The sequence below is a fragment of the Sebastes fasciatus genome, chromosome 8, assembly GCF_043250625.1.
Source record: "Sebastes fasciatus isolate fSebFas1 chromosome 8, fSebFas1.pri, whole genome shotgun sequence".
In the NCBI taxonomy this organism is placed as follows: Eukaryota; Metazoa; Chordata; class Actinopteri; order Perciformes; family Sebastidae; genus Sebastes; species Sebastes fasciatus.
Genome location: NC_133802.1, coordinates 6,571,918 through 6,592,905, shown reverse-complemented (window position 1 = coordinate 6,592,905; position 20,988 = coordinate 6,571,918). Strand labels below are relative to the sequence as shown.

The 20,988-nt window shown below is 39.7% G+C and overlaps 1 protein-coding gene across 1 annotated transcript; it reads right to left on the bottom strand.

Moving 5' to 3' along the window:
• Positions 1–3,966: 3,966 nt before the first annotated feature.
• Positions 3,967–15,914, bottom strand: LOC141771952 (SRSF protein kinase 3). Its single transcript, XM_074642501.1, has 12 exons — positions 15,823–15,914; positions 15,391–15,482; positions 13,233–13,341; positions 12,048–12,135; positions 11,694–11,781; positions 11,216–11,322; positions 10,033–10,195; positions 9,375–9,451; positions 7,220–7,327; positions 5,858–5,927; positions 5,607–5,699; positions 3,967–4,634 (listed from the first exon to the last, which is right to left on the bottom strand). The coding sequence occupies exons 1-12, from the start codon at positions 15,912–15,914 to the stop codon at positions 4,450–4,452; spliced, it is 1,272 nt and encodes a 423-aa protein (XP_074498602.1). The 3' UTR covers positions 3,967–4,449.
• Between the last annotated feature and the right edge of the window lie 5,074 nt (positions 15,915–20,988).

The following is a 20,988-nucleotide window of genomic DNA, read 5'->3' as shown; positions in this document are numbered from 1 at the left end:
GGTGTAGATGGTAAACACGCTGAGAAAAGATGTCGAGAGAAACCCGAAAAGCTGGTCAAACCACTGAACCACTGAACCGATTGACCATCCTGTTGGAGCGCCGGCCATCCTCTCACCCACGCAGGCTTACGCACCGAGCGAGAGCCAAAGGTAGTATTTATTTATACACACCTCGCTCCGAAACAAAAGTTGGACGCTGGGAAGAAACCAGGGAACTAAACATGTGGAGATGCTTTTTTCTCTCTCTCTTTCTCTCTCTCTCTGCCCAGTAGTGATGTGAGACTATAAATATTAGCCAGTGTCTACTATGCCATCACAAGGACTTTACTGGACTGACAATTGAACTAGTGAAAGTCAGGATTAGTTTTTACAAAAACAGGTTGGAAGACTAAATAAATAATATATTTTTTTTTACGATGTTACATTCAATAAGTAACATTCATGGATGCTCTCTATCCCTGGTGTTTGCTTTCTGCTTGTCCCTCATCCTCCTGTTGAGCACCGGATACTCCGAAGCCTCCTTGTACCACAAAAAAGGTAAGAACTACTTCTGCTTCCCTGTTTGTGTGCCCACAGCACAGTCCTAGGCGTTGCTACTTTCCGCCCGGGGGAGCATAATTCAACACTTGTGACTTACCTCTAGCCATTAAACCAACCCCAACTGGCTGACCGCAAACCATGTCCTCTATACCCTGACCTTGCATTCAGACCCATGGGGCTCTTCACAGCAGATCAGAGTGTTCCTATTGATCCCCCTCTGCAAGGTGACTGACTAACCCCCATGGGGATAGCACCCGCAGCCTGCAGGAATGGGAGGATGCTAGATTTAGACATTAATGTGCCTGACCTCTTGCAGCAGGGCTCTATTTATTTTGCCGCGACGGCAGACATTTATAGAATCTGCAAAGTTTTGAGGTAACCTCCTGTAAAAGATAAATGCTTTCACCTAGAAGGGTCATACCTGGAACTGGAAAGGAAAAAAATGTGGACCCAAAAGAGATGGATATGTCATTGTGGTGCTTATTTCTTCCACAGGCATCTGTTCATATAGAGACAAGCACTACAAACCAGGAGAATCTTTCCAGAGAGGCTGTGACAAGTGCTTCTGTCACGACTTTGGTTTCTACTGCTTCGCGTGAGTGTTGTTATTCACTTCAGGTCATATTAATTGATTTCAATTATGTAAAGCCTTGCTCATGGGAATTCTGTCATTGTGAATAGTTCTCATATTCTAACCTCTCCTATCATTGTCTTTTCTCTGTCCTTTACAGGCCAATGAAGCCCACTTCCTGGCCCAGGAAGTGTCGTCAGATCAGGACACAGTGTGGTTACACAGTGGTTTATAAAGAGAACCCACTGGTGGAGTGCCGAGCCTACAGCTGGATCGGTTGATATGCCGGAATTTATCATCAACTTAACTATTATCTAATTACTAATTAATAGAGCTGTCAATGGATTGAAATATTTAATTGTGATTAATTACGATTGTCCATGATTAATCGCAAATTAATTGCACATTCTTTTTCTGTTCAAAATGTACCTTAAAGGGTAATTTGTCAAGTATTTAATACTCTTATCAACATGAGAGCGGGCAATTATGCTTGCTTTATTCAAATACAAATAATATTTTTATTATTGGAAATCAATTAACAACACAAAACAATAACAAATATTGTCCAGAAACCCTCACAGGTACTGCATTTAGCATAACAAATATGCTCAAATCATAACACGGTAAACTGCAGCCCAACAGGCAACAACTTTAGTTCTGGACAGCATAACCTTGATGAGATTATTGTAATATTTTTTAATAAGGACAAGTCAAATCATACTTTGATGCTTAAGGTCTTCCTGGAAACAAGGAGAATGAAAGAGGGGTATCGTCTCCAGCTAAAGGTCAAGTCACCATTATTTGATTTCAACCTTGTCTGTTCCACTTAACAGTGTTATATGCAGTTATGTCTTCTGAGTGGTGTTCTTGGTAGTAATTCAAATGGGTAAAAATACAGCGTAGCATAACAAACATAGTGGTCACAGTTTATACTTATCAGGTGAATTTAGTCTGATGATGATCAATTTTATCTGATCTGAAATTTACACCTCAAAGGCTTTGCTTCAGAAGAGATTCAACATATAATATACAGTAGTAAAGTAGTTGTGTTTGAGAATATTTCATATACAGTACTGTATGGTGCATGAAAGTGGAATGAAATGAACTGTATCAGTAATAAAGGAGCTAATGTTACCAATAGTCTGAACTCTGATTGCCTGTTATAATAGGCTAATAGGACAAAATCACGGTCCTGAGAAAGTTGCTGTTATGTGAAGTATTTAGAGGAAGCTGAACTACAATAAAGGTAGCATGTGATAAATAAATGTGGTCATGAAACTAACAAAGACAAAAAAAGTCAAATAGCAATTTCAGGGTGCTTATAGCACAATAGTCAATCTATAAAGGATGGTTATAAGGGGGGTGGCAGTAGCTCAGTCCATAAGGACTTGACTTGGGAACCGTTCGAGTCCCCGAACGGATCAAGTACGGACTGTGGACTGGTAGCTGGAGAGATGCCCTTGAGCAAAGCACCAGATCCCCAAACTGCTCCTCGGCCGCTGTATATAGTAGCTGCCCACTGCTCCTAATATACCAGGATGGGTTAAATGCAGAGACTGAATTACACTATGTGCTGTGCTGTGTACAATACAATATGTGACAATAAAAGCTGATTTACATTAATATTTACATGGTTGGGTGTTTCACTAAGTTGCAGGATATTTTATTTTAATGTCAGTTGTCACTTGTTTCCATAGTAAATATTCATGTATTCTGCAGCCTGATGGAGACACCAGTGTCAACCCATTTGCCATTTTTTCCCACACTAACTGGCAACTCGATCACTGGCAACACAGAGATACCACACAATAATGTTGCTATACTATTGGCTCACAAGCCTTGTTAGAAGTAGGAACCAAACATTAGACATCTTCCACAAAGTTAAATAAAACATTCATTTTGAACACGTTAAAAGTTTTTTGAACAATAGCAATACTTTTATTCGGCACCTTTCTAGAAGCTTTGTGGATGTATTATTTTGTTTTTAATTATTTGTCTAAATGTTCTCAATAGAGTGCTACAGGAATGAGTCCTAAAACCCAGAAATGAGTTAGCATTTAAGCACTTCCGGTTCCCTCGTCTGGAAAGTCCATGCTTTTTTTTTAATGGATTTTTGGGTAGAAGCCTGAAATAAGGTTAGCACAAGCTGAAGAGATTTTAACATTTTGTTCTACGATATAAAATACATCAATAGATACCCAACTCATGAATTATGGAGCTTTTATGTGTCTTAAAAAAGGCGGCTGCTAACAAGAGGCTAAATGAGACTACTAAACGTCGTCACGGCAACTCGTCCGCCTTTACAGCCTCGTTGTGTATACTCAAGCTCGTGCGACCGTGGTGCAGTTTGTTTATAGACTAACGTTCGTTTTTTACTTATGTTGATTGCATTCACACTTCAAAAATCATAAAGTGGTGTTCATTTGTGAAAATTATCTTGCTGAACAAAACGTGTTTGTCACAGAGCTTATTTTCTGCAATAATCCAAAACCCAATGGAACAATCTCATTGTTTTTTTGTCGAGGGAACCCAGGGGGTCTCTAACTTCCTGGCTTACAAAATAAGTCATCCCTGGTGCACTCCATATAACCTTTAAATAAATCTTTAAAAAGCAGTGTGTCCCTAATAAGTTTATGGTTATGATTAAAGGGTTTTATGGGGTTTTCCATATCCAAATCTTGTGGGTCTTGTATATTGTACAGATGTTAATGTAGTTTTTGGGCTATATGAATAAAGTTGACTTAATGTGACTTACATTTCATTACACTGTTCAAAAAGAAAAGCAACATTAAAGTACATACAATATGAAAGATCATGAAATGTATACATTTTTTTAATCATTTTAATCACTAACATTCAATCACACAGAATAATAGCTGCACTCAAAGTTTGCGTCAGATTGACAACTTCACACTGGTTAGCAGTGTCAGGCCTCTCAGTGTAGCAAGAGATGATACAGAATCATATTCTGCAACTTATATGACTCATATAAGGTCTGGCAGTCAAAGACTTACAGTAGCTACACTAGAGAAGATCTATGTAAAAAAACAAAAGCCATAGCAGCATAAAGTGCGTAACGGGGCACCTCTATCTGGTGTTGAATAATGACAACACCACATTCCACAGGAATTCACAAATCAAAGTCAGTGAAATACAAACAGTCTTCTAAGTAGCTCTTTGGATTCCGCTAGTATAAAATACTCAAATATGCCCTGTGCTTTTTTTAACATCTCACATATTGAGGTTGTGGCTGGTATGTCCTGAAATCGGCCAGGTCGAGCTGCTGACAGCATCGGGCTGTGAGGACTGCAGATGGGGACGAAGCCTGTTGGAGGTTATCAGGAGGACAGCCAAGGGTGGTGGAGGCACTGTGCAGCCGTGGCCCTCCTCTCCGGATGGTAATCCAACATGCAAAGAAGGAAGTCTGAGAATCCAGTGGCCTCCTCCAACAGGAAGTGGTATTTCTCCACCAGAACGTCATAGAGGCTCCAGAGCCTCAGTGCACCGACACGACGCAGGTCACCTGAATGACATGCAACCAGTATTACACAAGGGTGCTCACAAATAGCAATTATGAAATGATTTACTAGGAAGATATCAATAAAAGTAAAATCATACTATCACAAGAGGTTGCGCTAACTGAATATTTTCCATCATTGACTGAATTTTCTTTATCAGTGACGGAAAAATCTGAAGACCGTCCGTCATTTTGACGAGGGAGTGTGTGTGAGTGACAGAGTGATGGTGAGATGGAGTCAGCCATAACTAATATAAATGTGAATGTGAATAAATGCTACAACTCCTCAAGACACAAGCCAAGTTCCAGTGTCTTGTAGGGTTTTTCCATACATGACTTGGCGTCAGCCTAACACAGCAGGGATTTACGTCTCCATTACAACAGAGATACCTGCTAGCTAGAGGGTGTGTATAATCATGGCTCTGTGTGGTCGAAGATGCGGCTATAAAACGGTGATAAACACATTTAATTTCCTACATTCTTCACAATAAAAGCCCCCCCGTTAATTTGGTATAATTTAACAAAAAGCGCATTGGATTAGAGTCATAGACTCTGCCTTTAAATTGGCCTGTGTATTATTGTCATTAAAAATTTTTTAATTTAAATGACGGGTAATAATAGATTACGACAGAATTTTTAAAAACCTGTCCCTCAAAATGACGGCCGACAACGAGAACAACCTGTCTCACTCCCAACCCGCCAAATACCGCCGTTTGGTCAGTGCCCCTTAGGATTGGAAACCGACGCATGGAGGTACCCTTTAGCAACAGTATGTGATGAACCAGGCTTTCAACTCACTCTAATGTAAACCCACCCGCGGTGTTATTCGACGGTCGGTCGAAGGTCCCGTCTGAAACTAAAAGTAACGTTGCGTCAGTCTTGAGTCACGTCGGTATCGTCAGTCCCGTGAGTCACTAGTCATGTGAGTCGTTGATCAGTGAAGCTAACGTCAACCATGAAGTGTGGTTGCAGACTTACCTCTGCGGCTGAAGTACTCTGCAGAGAATTTACCCGACAAGGCAACAACTGGTGGGATTTTACCAAGCAGCTCCATGATCTGAGCTATATGGTCTGAGGTGGATGGGAACACATACACACACACACACACACACATGCAAGCATGAGATATACAAATTTACAGTACACATTAGCATACATTGCATCATTACAATGCAGCCACACAGTGTAATCTCATTTAATCCGGTGTCAGCACATTGTACTAAACGTACCTTCCTCCAGGGAAATGGACTCGCCAGCTTTGGGTTCAAACAGGGAGTCTCCAGTGACCAACTCAAAGGCCTGAGAGAACGCAAGAGGAAATGAAATGGTGAGATGTGTGGCCAAGGAAGCATCTAAAAAGAGGACCAATATCAACCACACTAATTGGAGACTCCAGCCTTGTTTTTTTAATGTCTGCATCATAAAGGCTAGGCTACAGGTTTTTTTTTTTAGCCATGCTAGCGGCATGACTGAAATATCTCAACAACAGTTGGATGGATTGCCATACAATTTGGTGATCCACTGACTTTACACATACTTTTGTACAGACCGTAATAATTGTCAGAGGATGAATCCAAATGAGGATGTTGAACTTTGTACTTACAACACTCTCACAGGAATAAAGAATGTAATACCCCTTACCAAAAAGAAGTTTATTCAAGTGTGCTATTAGTATACTTCTTTTAAACTTAAAACTTAAGTATACTTGGCTTCTACTGACAAGTATACAGAAAAGTCTAAATATACTTGGCTTATGCTTACTTTTTGTAGCCTATTAGAGGGTGTGATAGTTTGCAAACGTATGTTTTGATGTTAATTTACTTTAAATCTTCAAGAATTTTCTACGTTTTCGCATTTTCCGTTCACCATGGAGGCGTGTGAGAAAAACTTTTTTTTTTTTTTTTAAATCTCATCACAAAATATCAAGTCAAGTATACTTGCAGTAAAAAGTAATAAAATTGTAATTTACTGAGAGTATACTTTAAAGTGTACTTTCATAAACTAAAAAGTTAGATAAAGTAGTTAGTAGTTGATAATAACTAGTAAACTAACAGCAAACCTATAAGTTCACTTGTAGTATAGTTCACTTGATAATATAGTTGCAGTACAAAATACAACTTAGATGTAAACTAGTTGTGTACTCAAAGTTTACTATTCTTACACTTAAAGTACACTTAAAAGTATACTTTTATAAACTAAAAAGTGGGCCAATTTAGTCCCAATAAGTATTGAAGTAGTACACTTACAAGTATACTACTAGTACATTGATATTAGTATACTTACTTCATAAAGTATACTTAAAATATACTTGAACTTTACTTAATTTGACTTCATAAAATAAACTTGAAGTATACTACTTTTTCCCCACATTATTCATGTTGATGAGACCGACAAGTTATATTCATTAAAGAAAGTTGATTTAATAAAAAAAAAAAATTTTAATTCACTTTATTCTAAATTCTAATGAATGTGTATGATATGATTCACAAGACTTTTATTTCTGTTTTATGGAATGGTGCTGCCAAAGAAACCATGGAGTCTTGGGTTTGAATAGTTCACACATTGTAAACATCGTATTGGTTTTCACTCACCATGCAGGCGACACTCCAGATGTCAGCAGGCGGGCCGTACTCAGATCCCAGTAAAACCTCCAGTGAGCGATACTGACGGGTCTGAATCTCCTCACAGAAATGTTTGTACTACAGGCCACGAAATAGAGAGAGACATAACAGACAGAACATTTTAAGTCTGTTGTTATGTGCAACAAATTTGGGTTTATTTCAGACTCGCAGGAGGGTCCATAGTAATAAAAGAAAAGAAAATATACAAGATAAAACCACAGCAATTCATCGTTCAATTAAAAAAAACATTCATATGTAGGCTATTTTGCCAGTGTTTTCTGAGCCTGGATGAGAACCGAGTGCAGCTCTTGGTTAAAACCTCTATGATGCTGTTCTCTGACTCATCCAAGCGACACACAAAATTGTACATCAGATGTCTGAGAAGTGTGTCACACATAGGAACACCAGAGGACACAACAGCATTGTAAGCCACCATGAGCCTCCGTATACTACTTTTCCTGTAGCTATACACCAAAGATGATCTGTGTATACATAGGTGTGCAGAATGTTATAGTGAATAATAAACATTTTACATTGACATAACATATACTAAACTTATGAAGCAACATATTTGCTTGAGCATATTGTTTACAGCACTGCCGATAGATATCTTTGTCATCATTCAAATATCAGTGGCCAGGTTATTTTATTTCCTTGCATGTCATGAAAGGAATATCGTACCGGTGAAACACCAGAAAAAAACTACTTTGTTATCCTCTCTTCTGACTATCATGACATTACAGTATTTGGTCATTAAATCTTTGCTTTAATGTGAGAACACCTTCAGTAATTGCTGCACCCCAGCACTATATGGACTGAGAATTACCAGGTCATCATCAGCATACATATGATGATTGATAACAGAGTTTCCAACAAGACGGCCTGTGTTACACCCATTCCATTGTTTCGATGTATCATCCATATACACACTGAACAAAATAGGAGACAGAATTCCACCTTGGCGAACACCATTGTTTACATGAAACGGGGCAGATTCAACATTGTCCCATTTTAACCTGCAGTGTCTGCAGGGAATACCGGAAGGCTGGTGTTTCTAAGTATATACTTCATCTTCAAATTCAGGAAAAAATTTTAATGATTCATTCTGTCAAAGGCCTTGGATACATGAATAAAACGCATAAATACAATGGAATTTTGGCTTCCATATTTAGCAACTATTTCCTTTAGAGCATATGTGTATTTATTAGGGCTGTCAAGTGATTCAAATAATTAAACGCGATTAATCGCATGATTGTCCATATTTAATCCAGATTAATCCCAAATTAATTGCACATTTTTTTATCTGTTCAAAATGTACCTTAAAGGGAGATTTGTCAAATATTTAACACTCTTGTCAATATGGGAGTGGGCAACTATGCTGCTTTATGCAAATGTATGTATATATTGATTTTTAGAAATCAAATAACAGTGTGCTGACTTGACTATGACTTGCCCCCAAACTGCATGTGATTATCATAAAGTGGGCATGTCTGTAAAGGGGAGACTCGTGGGTACCCATAGAACCCATTTACATTCACCGATCTTGAGGTCAGAGGTCAAGAGACCCCTTTGAAAATGGTCATGCCAGTATTTCCTCGCCAAAAATTTAGGGTGAGTTTGGAGCATTATTCAGCCTCCTTTGCGACAAGCTAGTAGTACATGTTCACCAGCTAGTCTCTAACTTTGTTTGTTTGCTGCTAAGCAGGTAGCGTACGGTGGGTTTTTAGAGCTTTTCACTGAAAACAGCTGACTACTGCAGCCAAAAACAATGCTATGAGAGAGAACCTCTGTAGATTCATCACTATGACTGAACCCTTTCACATTTCAATTGTTTTCACATTGTCATCTGATACATTGCTATTACAAAAATATTGATTATAGTCAATAAATACTATATTCTAAAAAATGAGTAAACTTTTAAACTTGAATTGTTGCTTGTGTTTTATTTCCAGAGACATACTTTGAAATCAGGTTTTCAGCGGCTTTGAGACCATATGAGACCAAATGTCTTGTAAAGAGGGAGCCTTCTTGTAGGTCTAGAAATTTAAAGCAATTTCAGAACTCGGCTAATGTAATATGTCCAACATTATAATGTCTGCGTGTAAAGTGTAGATTAACTACTCACGACCCAGCAGGAGCTGCCCAGGTCAGCAATCTTCACTCTGATTTCCTTTAAACTGTATGGGTTCACCTGCTCCCTCTCTGAAAGAAACAACAAGAAACCATGTATTAACATCTTATTCATTCCAAGAAACACATTTGTATAAGATATTCTAACTGTCCATGTCTGATATTTTGGTTAGGATGCATTTGCTTGATTACATGTCAAAGCAATACATTCTCATCCCAACTCGTCATGACGCTTTGTTATACCCCTTGGCGTCACTTTTCGGACGCAGTAAACACATGCTTAATGTTGTGAATTTAACAAATACACTTGCTTAGGTTTAGGCAACAAAACCACTTAGTTAGGTTTAGGAAAAAACATGTCTGGGCAGTAAATGAATCGTTACACCCCTAGATAATAAAATATGTATTTTTTAGATACCAATATAAAAAAGTCCTTAACATTTACAATATACTGTAGGCCTTACAGGTGTACAGAACAACTGTATATTAAAAGCCGAACATTAGCACACAAGTTGGCTCCAAGTACATCTGCTCTGTACACACATGTGATGAACCCTGCACGGCCGCTCAGACAGCTCAGCTGTAAACTGTCCAGCTTTGAGAGTCCACTCTTAAACAATCTCCAGCATCTGTAGCTGTAAAAAATACTGTGCCTGTGGACTTGGCCTCTCTCCCAGCCAGTAGAGAGGAGGAGCTGCTGCCCCCTGCTGGTACTTTGTGCAACTGCTCCTCCAGACACAGCAGGATGTTCTCAGGCTTGATGTCTGTGTGGATGATCTTACGCTGAGTGTGAAGGTAGTCCAGGCCCTGCAGAACCTAGAGAGAAAACAAACAAAAGAAAAACAGAATAATTGTGCAGTCTAACCACATATTTATCAGCTGCCTTTGGTTTCCAGTTGTGCAAAATCCACAATGTGGGAAACACTGAACGTTTTGGCAAAAGAGAAAATAAGCATGTTTCCCAAAATATTGAACTTTTTATTAATAAACCTCAAGGGAGACAATTGTTACTAAACTGGGCATAGATATTAATTTGAGTCTACAAACGGCATCTAAAGTGCACCAAATTGTTCCATTTAAAGTGGCAGAAGGCAGAATGCTTTTGGCATCATTGGGCAAAAATTCCATAATAACCTTTCAGCATATTTATATAGCATATTGAAAAAACTAAACTTCTGTACCTACTCATAGCCCTGATTTCGGGCTTTAAAAAATCTAGAGACTTTGGCCAATCACGGGTCATTTCAAAGAGAGAGCGTTCCTATTGGCTGTTAATTCAACAGAGGCAGCTGTCAATCACTCGCAAACTCCGATCAAACGGTCAAACTCTGAAGCCTATATCGCATAAAATGTTTTCAGAAACATCTTGTAGTGTACTGTTTAGCTGTAAAATGAGAAAGTGTGCTCTGGCTGGTGGGCGGTGCTTGGTATTTCCTCAACTGATCTCAACATGGCTGCCGGGTCGCAAAGTTTCTCATTTTACAGCTAAACAGTACACTATAAGATGATTCTGAAAACATTTGAGGAGAGAAATAGGCATTACAGTAACAGAACATTGATTCATATTTGATCAGCGCTGCCTAGTTTGACCGTTTGATCGGAGTTCGCGAGTGATTGAAAGCTGCTCATAGACGGCAAGATTCCAGCTCAGCTTTGATTGATTGTTTTCCTCGCGGTCAAATTACCTGTCTCATGCAGTACTGTCAGGATATAGCGACCGTTTTTATAAAACCAACTTTTTTAAAATCATATTTGCTCCATTTCTACCCACTGCTGCTTTAAATGAAGATATGTGTTTGCATGATCTTAATACCTTCGGTCTCCGCGGTTCTTTACCTGAGTAAGTATTTGTTTGGCCGAATGCGGCGTCAGTCCAGGATTCCCAAAACACAGCTGCCAGCCTCTCAGGTCAGGCCCCAACAGCTCCAGCACCAGACACATGTCTAACCACCAGGCATTAAGGTCAGTTACATGTCTGCAAGCTGTTGGCTATAGCAGTATTCACTGTATGATGCAATGCAATACTGTCTTCAGTGAGCCAACATAATGCTATCTACTGTTACATCTCTGAAAACAACGCTCTTTTTAGAGTTTGCAGAAGTAAATCATGTATGAGATGTATTCATCATAAAGTTAATATTGATGTCCGACCATTTGATATATATATACAGTATTTACTGTATGTATATATATACTATATATATATATATCTTTTAGACACACAAGCATAAACCTCCACACGTGAGAGCTTTCCAGTCTTCGGTGTCAGGTTTAGAACGCGTGCCCAAGATATTATAGTCTGTAAAAAGGATACGGACCCCATTGACCCCGGCCAGCTTGAACTCATCCAGCAGCTGAACGATCCTTTGACTGGAGGGATGACGGCTCGTAGGACCGCTAGCCTGATTAAAGAGAGAAGAGGAGGGGGGAGCGGTGAGAGTAAGAAGGCTGACAAAAAAAAGGACAGGGGGACAAATAAAGAGGGAAAGCATTTTTATAAATAGCTAATGTAGACAGAAAGGAGGTGGAAAGGGAGATGGTTGACAAGGGAATGTGAGAATGCATTACAATTTAGAATTGACCAAAGACAAAAATCAAGAGACATAACATTTGACAGACAGAGTAAGACATGTTAGAGAGGAGAAACACAAACAAACGGGTCACTGACGCATCGTAGGAGAGCGAGTTCATCTTGTCCTGCCTGGGTGAAGCTATCTCCGCTCTTCAGCACCTTCACGGCAACACGTCGACATAACCTGCCAACACAGACACCGGATCAGATCTGCTTGGATGCGATAATAACGCATTTATACAATCAATCTTTCTGAGGTTGTAGCGGGCTCAGTTTTAAAGCTAGTGAAGATACTGCTATCGAATGAAACTAGAAAACCTAAGGAATCCATTGGTATGTCACATTAGCTTGTTGCTTTGTATGGTTAAATAATGCTCCAAACTTCATTTTCAAAGAGGTCCCTTGACCTCTGACCTCAAGATATGTGAATGAAAATGGGTTCTCTGGGTACCCACGAGTCTCCCCTTTACAGACATGCCCACTTTACGATAATCACATGCAGTTTGGGGCAAGTCAGAGCATTTTGTTTTTTTACTAAATGCCATACCTTTGAGGGTTTCTGGACAATATTTGTCATTGTTTTGTGTTGTTAATTGATTTTCAATAAGCAAGCATATTTGCCAACTCCCATGTTGATAAGAGTTATAAATACTTGACGAATCTCCCTTTAAAGGTCCAGTGTTTAGGATCAGTGAGGTGAAGAGATCGCAACAGTGCTCAAAACAAGTGTGGATCAAAACAAAACACCTTAAGAATTAAACCAGTCAATTGTGGGTGCCAAGGAGGTTCTAAAAAACACTCTGTAGGTAATTTTGTGCCAAAGATTGTCTTTTTTAATCCGAATGTAATGAATGTGGTGTCAGGTTATATAACCTAGTCATAAATGTAGACATGTGTTCCCAACTTTGAGAAACATATAGCAGGCAATGTGAACCAATGAGAACCAAGACTTTTGAAAAACAAAACAGGAAGTGGAGCAAACAAAGAGCGCTTGGTCATTAATTCAAGCTCAGCCATTTTATTATTCAAAAATAGAGAATGGCTGAAATGTTCATAGTTTTGTTATGTTTGCAATCAATTTCTAATTCCAATTCTAATATACACACTGGTAATTGTGAATATACCATTAATATAATAACATTCAAATCAGATTACTTTTCTACGTCAAGAGGAGGGTCCAAAGAAAATGCTAATACTACCAAGGGTCTTGCTTTTTTACAAAGTGAAATAAAAGATTCTCCTCCCCACCTCAATTTTTGTATAGTCCCTAATTAAACCTACCTGAGGTCCAGACACAGCCAGACAGTGGAATAATATCCCCAGCCAAGTTTAGAAACCACCTGGTATCTTCTGTTGAAGGTGTCACCTATCTGGACAGGGTGGTACCCACCTAAGAAAGGACAAAGTCATCTATTATTTAACTGTCTATAATAGCCCACGACTGAAATGTGAAACCTTTTCATCATACAGTATACATTTTCCATCCGGTGTTTAGAGAGAGAGGACTAAAACGTGGCACTACAGCTATTTCTGGCATTACAACTTCCTCTCAGCTATAACATGTCCGCAGTGAGTAATACATTCATATCTCCCCTGCGGGCACTGAAACATTATGATGCATAAGCAGTTCTCTTTCAGCCAGCATGACACAAAGGTCTCGGACATTGTCAGAGATCTTGGAATCTCTATTTGGATTAAAAGTGAACATGATATATGGTGGTGTGTGATTTATTACTGTGTCAGGTATATGTGGAAACACATGCTCAGCAGTTTATCTGCTGTTAAGAGGTGCACTCAGAGAGCTGCACAGCTGGCAGGAAGGGAAAGAGGTCAGAATGGCAGGTTCAAAAAGACTTCAGGTCAAAGTGATATATAATAAGAGAGGAATAAAAGGTTGACTGGGCCGTGAGAAGGACTTACAGATCACAAAGGAAGCAATTAAGACTGTATTTTTAGACCATAAAATGTCCCGCTCAATACATCTTGGTTGCAATTCTTTAATCACCGATGGCAAAAAATGACCATCAGTACGTACAATGTCATGTGATTTTTCAGCCATGCTAGCGCTGTGGCTCTAGGGATAGCAAGATTGGTCAGTCCGCCATTCAGTTCAATTTATTTTTATATAGGGTCAAATCATAACAGAAGTTATCTCAAGACGCTTTTCATATAGAGCAGGTTTAGACCCAACAGGAAATCCCCCATGAGCATTCATTGTTATGCGACAAAAACTGCCCTTTAGCGGGTAGAAACCTTGGGCAGAATCAGGCTCTGGACCACTGGTCCAAACTGAAATATCTCAACAAATATTGAAATTTTGTCCTGACATTGATCATCTTTAATGACTTCAAACTAGGGCTGTCAATCAATTAAAATATTGAATTGCGATTAATCGATTGATTGCCTATGATTAATCGAAAATTAATTGCACATTTTTTATCTATTCTCAGTGTACCTTAAAGGGAGATTTGTCAAGTTTTTAATACTCTTATCAACATGGGAGTGAGCAAATATGCTGCTTTGTGCAAATGCATGTATATATTTATTATTGGAAATCAATTAACAACACAAAAAAATGACAAATATTGTCCAGAAACCCTCACAGGTACTGCATTTAGCATAAAAAAAATATGCTAAAATCATAACATGACAAACTGCAGCCCAACAGGCAACAACAGCTGTCAGTGTGTCAGTGTGCTGACTTGACTATGACTTACCCCAAACTGCATGTGATTATCATAAAGTGGGCATGTCTGCAAAGGGGAGACTCGTGGGTACCCATAGAACCCATTTTCATTCACATATCTTGAGGTCAGAGGTCAAGGGACCCCTTTGAAAAAGACAATGCCAGTTTTTCCTTGCTAAAATTTTGTGTAACTTCGGAGCGTTATTTAGCCTCTTTTGCGACAAGGGCAGATACCAATGGATTGTTTTGGTTTTCCTGTTTCATATGATACCAGTATCTTCACGCTAGCTTTAAAACTGAGCCCGCTAACACCTAAAAATCGCAAGTTGCGTTAAAGAAATTAGTGCCGTTAAAACAAATTTGCGTGAACGCGTTATTATTGCATTAACTTTGACAGCCCTACTTCAAACCAATCCAAATTTATCCAATTATTTTCAGACACATCTGGACAGTCTTGTCTTATTTGAAGCAATAAACTGTAGTAACAACTTGATCAAGAAAGAAAATAAATTGGCGTAGAAATTTAACAGCAACCTGTTCTCGTATAGATGAAAACCGTATAGAGGTTTCCAGCCATTTCCTGCCTGAGCCTGCTGATACCACAGTTTCTGCATTGTTGATGAACAAATTATTTAGCTCTATGCCTAGCAAGGGCTGCTCTTAGGGGACGGAGAGGCCTAGGATAAAAGTGTGGTGACATTGGCGGCGGTGAATGAGTACATCGGCAGATGATGGAGTGAGGCTCTGATGTACCGTAACAGTATTCTCCGGGGTCCTCGGAGTCCCGGCTGTCCTTCGAATCCAGCTGCTCGTGGCATCCCAGGGCCTCAAAGTTATCAGACGACCTACAACTACACACACACACATGTCACATAAAAACTTGATTCTATAATCTCACTGTGCATCCTCTGCATACAGTACGTGCATGTGTGTGTCAGTGTTGAGTTGCTGGGGGCAGCCGGGAGAGTTGAACTAATTTTAGAGTTTCACATGGACTCGTCTTGCCATGGAAACTTGTCCCACTGCCTGGTTCTAAGAGTGGACAAGCAGCATCGGAAGTTGCACTATTTCTGACTCAACTGAAAATCATTTTGCAGAATGTTCACACAACCTGATAACTCTGCATCCCAGCTGCTTTGGCTATCTACCGTAGTGGCGGTTGGGTCACGTCATGTCTGAGAATACCGAACACGGGTCAGATTTCTGGGTGGCTTGCCAGACATACAGTAGAGTTTGATGTGAGATATGGCACCCTTGTTCTTAGATTTACCGAACATAGTGGAATGTGCAGGATTTCAATTTTTTCAAACGATGATGATGATTGATGACTTTCTTTTTTCCTGTAAAATGTGTGATATTAAAGCAGCGGTAGGCAGAATTGGAGCAAATGTGATTTATTTTTATAAAACTGTCACTATATCCTGACAGTAGTGCATGTACGACGGAGTATTAGGGCCACATTGAGGAAAAAAATCAGAGATTTCAAGAATAAAGTCGTAATATTACGAGAATAAAGTCATAGGTTTACGAGAAAAAAAGTTGTAATATTATGACAATAAAGTCATAATATTATATTATTATACATAATTTTACGCGTTATTTTAGAGGGGAAATAGAGCAGCGTGCCGCCTGTGTGAAAATGAGGAACATGGAGCGTCTTGTGAAGTTATACTTTAGTAAAGGTTTCACAAATAACAAAATACTTCATCTTTTGGCTCAGTAGCACCACATTATCATCAGTATCAAGACCTTGAAAAGATTGTGCAAGAAACTGTGTTTATTCTGAAGAAAGAATCACACGGACCTGGGGGAAATTGCCTCTTTTGTGGAGAAGGAAATTACTTTTTGTTCTCGTAAAGTTATGACTCTATTCTCGAAATCTCAGATTTGTTTTCCCTCAATGTGGCCCTAATGCTCCATTGTATGCATGAGACAGGTAATCTATAAAAAATTATGTGCCTCGGTGTCCTCCGGTGCTCCTAATGTCATCTACCTTCAAACGGTCAAACTAGGCAGCGCTGATCAAATATGAATCAATATTCTGTTACTCTAATGCCTATTTCTCATGTAAAATGTTTTCAGAATCATCTTGTAGTGTACTGTTTAGCTGTAAAATGAGAAAGTTTGTGACCCAGCCGCCATGTTGAGATCAGTTGAGGAAATATCAATAGCTAAACAATACACTGAAATATGTTTCTGAAACATTGTAAGAGTGCTACAGGAATGAGTCCTAAAACCCGGAAATGAGTTAGGTCTTCCGATGCAAACTTCCGGGTTGGCCTCCAAAAATACATCATCCCTGCATCAGCACTCTATAGGCAATGCAGTAACAGAATCTTGATACACATTTGATCAGCACCGCCTAGTTTGACAGTTTGATCGGAGTTCACGTCCTTCGCGAGCAGTGATTGACAGCTCCGTTAGAGACTCCTCGGCTCGGATTGATTGCTTTTCTTCGGGGTGTGGTGGAAATACCATTAGGAGCACTAAAAAGGAGGCAGAGTTTATTATTAACTTTATAAAATGTATTGTAAGTAACTGTAGCTTTAAGGTCACCTCTGTGATGTCTAAAATAATGCCGGTATGCTTTATTTGTGGATGGCCAAACTTAACTGCTCCAAACTGCATTGCTGTGGCCGTGGAAAACAACGCTTATGAGCCGAGCTGCATTTTGATGAAATCAAACAAGAATTCAAGTTGGCATAAAAATATGAAAATGAAAATGCATCTACGGAAAGCTGTTTTCCACCCAAAAGTGAAACATACTGAAAATCTTGTTTACAGCTAAGAACATTTGTGCTGCATTTTGTGTATTTCAGGTTTAAAACACAAAGCTTTCTAGAGTTAAATTACCCATTTGCTTCCAGTGTCGAGTGCCATGAGAATAATTTCTACAGTATCCCAGATAAAAGAAGTCCCATACTTACGTAGGATTCTGCTGAGCAGCCATATTCACAGAGGGGGGACTCCTGTGCATGGTGTGGTTCAGACACAGCAGCCAGCGGAGCGATCAAAGAGAGCTGGTAGCTTCAGTTAAAAAGTGGTGAATATCTGAAGCCTGCAGAGGTCAAATCTTTGTCATAAAGCGAGAAGAGAGACAGATACAGTAGCAATAGCAAATGAAACTGCAACACCTTTAATGTTGCACCACAGTCGAGCTGCTGGGGGGTGGGGTTGGGGGGTTGGGAGGTGTGGGGGAGGGGGGTCCGGTAGATCTCTCAGGAGGCTGGGAACGCCAGCAGTAGTCAGCAGGGTCTAAACATGGAAATCCCCCAGCAGCCTCCTAATCCACTGCCTCTACCTGCTTCACTGTGTCACTTAAATCCGTCACTCTGTCCTGGTCTGCCTGTTTGTCCATCTCTGTATCTCTATGCCTCGACTTCTCTCTGTCCGCTACTGTGGGAAAGCCATAACAGAGATCAGAGGGGCTTTACCATGAGAGAATTGTAGCGTGAGGCCAAACACCAAGGGACGAGTGAGAGAGAGAGAGACAGCTGCTGATTTTTTCCCCCGTCTCAAGGGGAGTTTAACCTTTGGGCCATACAGGGATCACAGATTGCTAAACCTGGCTGGAGAATGGGATCCCCGTCCTCCAACAACATATAAAGTATCCCAATGAAGTCATGAGAACGAAGGTCAGCTGAGGAGGTTATTTTTTATTTATTTTTTTACTGGACATACATTACTGTCGTTTTCTTATCAGCGATGTTTACCTATTAGATATTGACACTTGAGGGGAATAGATCCAACACAGTCGCCAGAAAATAATGTTGGGATTGGACATTTCTGCAAACCACGGGATATGTTGAAAGTCAACGTTTCTGAATCGAAGATAAATAAGTTTCATATCAGCCTCATATCACGCTTCCAGAAACGCACAATGACTCGTGGTTAACGTTGTGAAACGATTGGTTAGATTTAGGCAAATATCATGGTTTGTGTTAAAATCATAATGGAACAATGTAACGGAACAACGGAACGGGACAGCGGAACGCAACAATGGAACGGAACAACATAACGGAAAGGAGTCAACGTTACGGAACAACATTACGGAACAACCATAATGGAACAACGTAAAGAAAACAACGTAAAGAAAATTACGTAACGGAGACAATTTAATGGAACAAGATAACAGAACAAAACAACGGAACAACGCAGTGGAACAACACTGCGGAACACGTACCTACGTAACTAGCATAAATACTTACCACCCGTAGCTGACTTTCTTATGTAACGTTACGTAACAAGCGTAACAACGTAATGTATCAAGTGTAAAATCAATGTTTACTTTTGGTTTCACACAGGACACAAACAGCGGTCTCCTGGGTGAAAGTCCTGTGTTTGTTTGACTCATCCACCACCTCTCCCTGACATCAGTGGACTTCCTCACTTGTTATGCTCGTTATTATACCACGTAACTTTCATACCAGGTGACTTTCATAATACATGACTTTCAATAACTGCCGCTCCCTATACTGTGTCACCTGCTCTGACCGAATGCAAAAACGTCTACATTCAACGTATACGGTTTTCAGAAACGTACAACATCAGCATTTTTTCCTGGTGACTGGGCTGGATAGATCACAGTTGTGAATGTGTGTGTTATCTAAATTATAATATAAACCACTTTGCTGCTAAATAATAGCATATGTACTGTACCCACAACACCCCTATATTTAACATGCAAACTATCAAAGAAGGTTTCTTTGGAAGTGGCATCCTGTGAAAAGACGTGGTGTAATCTTTCTAAATATACTTCCACTAGTTCCAGCCTTCATCACTGATGTGTGTGTGTATGTGTGTGCACATCTTCAGAAAACTTTCCACATCCCAAAGCCTGATTCCCTGCCCTCTGTTGTCAACACCACACTGACATGGCACAAGACTCCATGGCTGCTGGATAATAAAGCACAGAGAGAGAGAGAGAGAGAACTGATGGTGTTGAAAGGGAGAGAAATGAGAGGTGAGATGAGTGTTATGTGTATGTGTGGGGTGTGAAGGGACTTAAATGTGAGAACACTTGGCCTCCACCTCTCAGACACTGAGGGCCTCTCGACCTCACGTGAATAACTGTTCATAGTCAGATGACACGTTATCACAGGTCCTTATGTGGGCCTCTTAACAATTCGGACTATAGAGCACACTGTGGCTGAAGTGGTGTACTGGCATTGTACCAACATGGTTTGAATTTAAAAATAAATAAATAAATGTATCCCAAACTCAGCATTATGATTAAAAAAACTGACAAAACAAGTTTAAAAACAAGTTGATCAAACTGCTGAATCATTTTGAAGACCCGTTTAAAAGGCACATGTGCATTGTATATACTGTAACAGATAGTTCTGCTGGTCCAAAAATAAAATAATAAAAATGGCCATTGAGAATTTTGGCAGGCACTCGTATATTAGGGAGGTCATTCTTTAATCTAAGGGCCACAATAAAAACGGGACTCAGTCCCCTTTGTGTTTCAGCCAGAACAGCCAATAGCTTTATGTCAGTTGAAATTGTTAGATATTTCAGGAAATGTGCCTTTTCACGTTCTTGCCGAAAGTTAGGTGAGAAGATCATCATATCTGTCCGAAGATTTTACACATTACAATCTGTTTACAGGTGTTGCAGATTACTGCTGCATATGTGAAAAAAAAGTTGAATAAAGCCTTTTGCGGCTCCAGAGGGAGCTGTGTGAAAAATCCGATAAATTACCTCAAGTGATGTCACTTCAATCTGCGTCGGTTGTGTCTGAAGACTACAGGTTTGAAAATGAAAAAAAAATGCGGGGGTTGGAGTTAGAAGAAGCCTGCTCCTCATCTCTGTTTGAGGCTAGAGGCTACATTAGCCGCTAGGCCGTATCTCCAACTGAACTGTCGGCCATCAAGTTGCATTGTGGTTACGGTGACCAGACGTGGAACGTCTTCAAGCTGTCCCGGTTTCAAGCTGGGTGTCCAGAGTCCCGACAAACACTCAAATGTCCCGGTTTTCACTACTCTTAGCCATCGGAACTTTTTGTGTTGCAAAACTTTTTGACATAAATATTTCAGACCTGTTGGATAATGATAAACAGAAACATTTTTCAATTTGAATCATGTTAATACCAATGTCCTAATGAATCCACACATTTAAAATGACCAGTTTAATGCTGACTTTCAGTGAGTGCTTCAACTTTAAAACAATGAACATATTGCTCCTTAATCAAATAATTGTCAGAAAGCTCTGAAAAATCATAACAGAAGTTATCATGACAGTGTTGCAAAACACATCATAGTAATTAAGCCTATATTACTTCAGACAGAGTTTCTATCGGCCCAAAGCTAACATGGGTGGTAGTAATAGACACAGTGTGCTTGTTATGCT

Excerpts from the sequence above, each read along its gene's own strand:
- LOC141771952 (XM_074642501.1), bottom strand. The coding sequence starts at position 15,914 with ATGTTCGGTAAATCTAAGAACAAGGGTGCCATATCTCACATCAAACTC. Across the intron at positions 13,342-15,390 it reads CCCCGGAGAATACTGTTACG|GTGGGTACCACCCTGTCCAG; the intron begins GTACATCAGAGC and ends GTCCTTTCTTAG. Across the intron at positions 7,328-9,374 it reads TGGGCAGCTCCTGCTGGGTC|TACAAACATTTCTGTGAGGA; the intron begins GTGAGTAGTTAA and ends CGTGGCCTGTAG.